This window comes from Gymnodraco acuticeps, unplaced genomic scaffold (assembly GCF_902827175.1).
Source record: "Gymnodraco acuticeps unplaced genomic scaffold, fGymAcu1.1, whole genome shotgun sequence".
NCBI lineage: Eukaryota > Metazoa > Chordata > Actinopteri > Perciformes > Bathydraconidae > Gymnodraco > Gymnodraco acuticeps.
In genome coordinates, this window is record NW_022990473.1 from 254546 (window position 1) to 258060 (window position 3515).

The 3515-nt window shown below is 41.3% G+C and overlaps 1 protein-coding gene across 1 annotated transcript; it reads right to left on the bottom strand.

The window, feature by feature from the left end:
* Window positions 1–402: 402 nt before the first annotated feature.
* On the bottom strand, window positions 403–3129 carry LOC117552631 (zinc finger BED domain-containing protein 1-like). The gene is made up of 2 exons (XM_034226205.1): window positions 2153–3129; window positions 403–1539 (listed from the first exon to the last, which is right to left on the bottom strand). The coding sequence occupies exons 1-2, from the start codon at window positions 2580–2582 to the stop codon at window positions 518–520; spliced, it is 1452 nt and encodes a 483-aa protein (XP_034082096.1). The 5' UTR covers window positions 2583–3129; the 3' UTR covers window positions 403–517.
* Window positions 3130–3515: the final 386 nt, after the last annotated feature.

Below are 3515 nucleotides of genomic sequence, written 5' to 3' on the forward strand. Positions count from 1 at the left end.
ATATTTAGTTATGTGAGAAAAATATACATTATACACTTTTGTCAATCATTTCAACAAATCATATCTCAAAGAAAATTAAAAGAAAGTATAAAGCCTCATATATCTTTGAAAATGTAAAACTGTTTTATGAAATATGTTTTTGTTATGTTCCAATACAAAATATAAAGGCTATAGGTCATCAGTTAAACATTTTAAAAAATAAAATATATATTGTTATATGTTTTTAATATAATAGTGAAATAGAAAAACATGTCCAAAATAAATCAGGTTACAGGATGTTGATTTCAGGAAAGGTAATATTGGGGTTTGTTATAGCTTGCAGGAAGTTAACTATTAGAATAATTGCAATGCATGAATTCCAGGTTAGTCTTGCTGTTGGCATCAAACAAAAATCACTTCAGACTGGTTTCATCATTTAAAAATATCATCATGTTGAATGATACAAATACAACAAATAATGATAATAAAAAAATACCCTCAAACAAAATAACATCCCTTTAACTTTCTAGGAAGTTTTCTACAGGTTTTTCGCGAGGAAGACAAGCCTGTCTACTGCCTCTGGCTTGAGGCATGCTCTTTGGCATGTTACAATATTACCCCCCGTACTGAAAACCCTCTCCGAAGGGGCACTTGTGGCAGGAATGGAGAGATATTTCTTTGCCAGATAACTCAGTCTTGGGAAGTTAGCTTCATGTAGCTTCCACCACTGCAGTGGGTCTGTCTCAGGGTCTGTCTCAGACGACAACAAGTAGGATGACAGCTCAGCTTCAATTTTGTCCTGCTCTGACAGGGAGGTAGACGACACTGTCGGTGTCTTGTTCTTGAAGAAGCTTGCTAGAGTTTTCTTCTTCTTTGTAACAGGTTCAGCAGCTTCTTCTTGGTGCAGGTCCTGCACAGATGTGCCAGGCTGGGATTTGCTTTTCTCAGTTGAAAGAGACATCAGCTCAGTAACAGCTCTTTTCTTGATTCCGTCCACTTGGTCATCTGCTATATAGGTTGTCCGGAACCGGGGGTCCATGAGTGAGGCCATGTCCAGGAGTTCCTGTGTTACAGGGTCATTGTATTTATTGTTGAGGTAGTTGAGTATGTTGCTCTTGATTTGTTTGGTGAGCTCGGTCTCACCCTCCTCTGGCTGCAGAAGGCTGTTGCTTAACAGGTGGATTACCGGTTTGAGGTAGGAGACACTCACGTAGGCCTCACCAGATAAGGCATCAGTGAATTCCTTCAGTGGACTTACAGCTTTATTAATTGACTCCAACACGTCAATGTCCTGCCAGGTGGGCACCAGGTGCCTGCTTTTCTTGTCTGCTCCCAGGACCTGTGCTATGGCCTTCTCCTGTTCCAACAGTCGTTCTACCATCAGTTGTCTCGAACCCCACCTGGTTAGGGACTCGGTGATGAGGTTATGAGATGGTAGACCGAGCTCAGCCTGTACCACTGCCATATCTCTTCTCTTCTTCCAACTGAAGGAAAAGGTACTTACAACCTTTTTGCAAACCCCGATGGCACGGTCAATCCGTGGATCTTTCATACCATTCACTGTAAAAAGGAAAGAAAAAGGGAAGAAACCAAAAAGGAACATTTTAGAATGGCACCATTTAATCAATGTGACAAGGACAGCATTCACACATTGTGATAGTCTTTTTTTTATGATTTAAATATTATACATTTTCCATGACAGACAAACAAGAAAAAACTGTATGACAATACAATGACATGGCTGTAGCACAAAACAGTGGGAGGAGGGAGGGTTACAGTGTTAAATTATTGTATGCATGTGTTTCTCTTTAACACATAGCCTAGTGTGTGTGTGTGTCCACAGGAACACACACATACATATTATCTTACACATTATGATAGTCTAACACTTCTTAATTAAGCTTAATTCTGTTTGACAAAGAAAAGTATAATTTAATTAATGCGTAGCCTACACACACACACACACACATTAGTATTACATTATTTATGTACTTATGGCAACTATGCATAACTGTATCAAGGCTCCAGACTTTTTTACTGAATAGATAGGTTGTCTTGCATTTCCCCTCCCCCACACTGCCATCACTGAACCTAATATGCAACTGCATCAATCCATTCAATTCGTTTTTATACATACATGTAGCACTTTGTTATGCATTGTGTAGTCACTTACTGATGGCATTGTGAAGTCTGTGTCCAAAGCATTGGAGGTTGGGCCACTCAGTCAGTCTCAAGGCTTTAATCATGTTGGAACCGCTGTCCGTAGTCATGCAAACAAGACGGTCTTCTCGAAGCTTCCAGGAGGCCAGCGAGTCTTGTAACCCTTGGGCTATTACTTCGCCAGTGTGGTCGTCCGGGAAGTACGATGTCTGCAGGCACATGCCTCGCAGGGCCCATTCTCCGTCAATAAAATGCACGGTCAGACTCAAATATGGGTGTGTGGTTCGGCTGGACCATAGGTCGGTAGTGGTGGAATAATAAACTACGTTTTGCATCTGCTCTGCGACTGTAGCTCTTGTTTTGTTATATAAATTGGGCAATGCAACTGTGGCGAAATGCTTGCGGCTGGGCAGTTGATATTTCGGGTCTATCGTTTGCAGCATCTTAATGAACCCGTTTTTTTTCTACGGTATAGATGGGGACCATATCTTTTGCGATGTAATATGTCACCGCATCTGTGATCGCCTCCCACCGGGGCCCTTTCTTGTCATAAGGAATGACTGTTGAAAATGCTGCTGCCAAGGTTACCTGCTTTTTTGCAGGCGCTTTGTGGCTTGAGCTAGCATCTGCATCTCTTAGTGCTACACACTGCTGCCATTCCACTGCATGTCTCTGTCGCAGGTGCTGGAATAAGTTGGTTGTGTTCCCATGTTTTGCAGCGATCGTCTTTCTACAGACCTTACACAGAACAGTTGTTTGTTCTATGTCTGACTGCTTGTACCCGAACCACTTCCATACAACTGAACTTACTGAAGTGGTACCTTTTTTAGGAATGAGTTCTTCTTCATCTGTGTTCGTGGACATTTTTATGCTACGTCTGTCGTAGTGATGTGTCGGTCGCGAACTATTTAAGTGAACGACGGGAGCCGGCTCTCGCCCGCGAACGAGCCGTTTTTTTTGCGGAGGGATCGCCATGAAGGCACATTATGCAATGTGCAATGTGCACATTATCCCGCTTATTACATGGCCAAATTCTCAGCAAAGTAACGACATGACTCCCAATATTAATTGAAATGCTTTTATGGATTTAGAAAATGATTTTATTGATTTAAAAAATAGTTTTGTATTGATTTAAATTGACATGCATCCGCTAAGAAAAATAGTGCGTTGTTACTGTTTGAACTAACGTAGCAACGGCAGGAACTGCTTCGATAGTGTTTTTGAGGAGCTTTTTGATTACAGATCCAAAAAAAAATCGCGGTTTTTCGGTTTAGCCATTTCACAAACCGTAGGAAAGTAAAAATGCAATTAATCGTGAAAACCGAAAAAATCGCCCAGCCCTAGTTCTGGCCCGCCGGTATATTGCACATAACTCT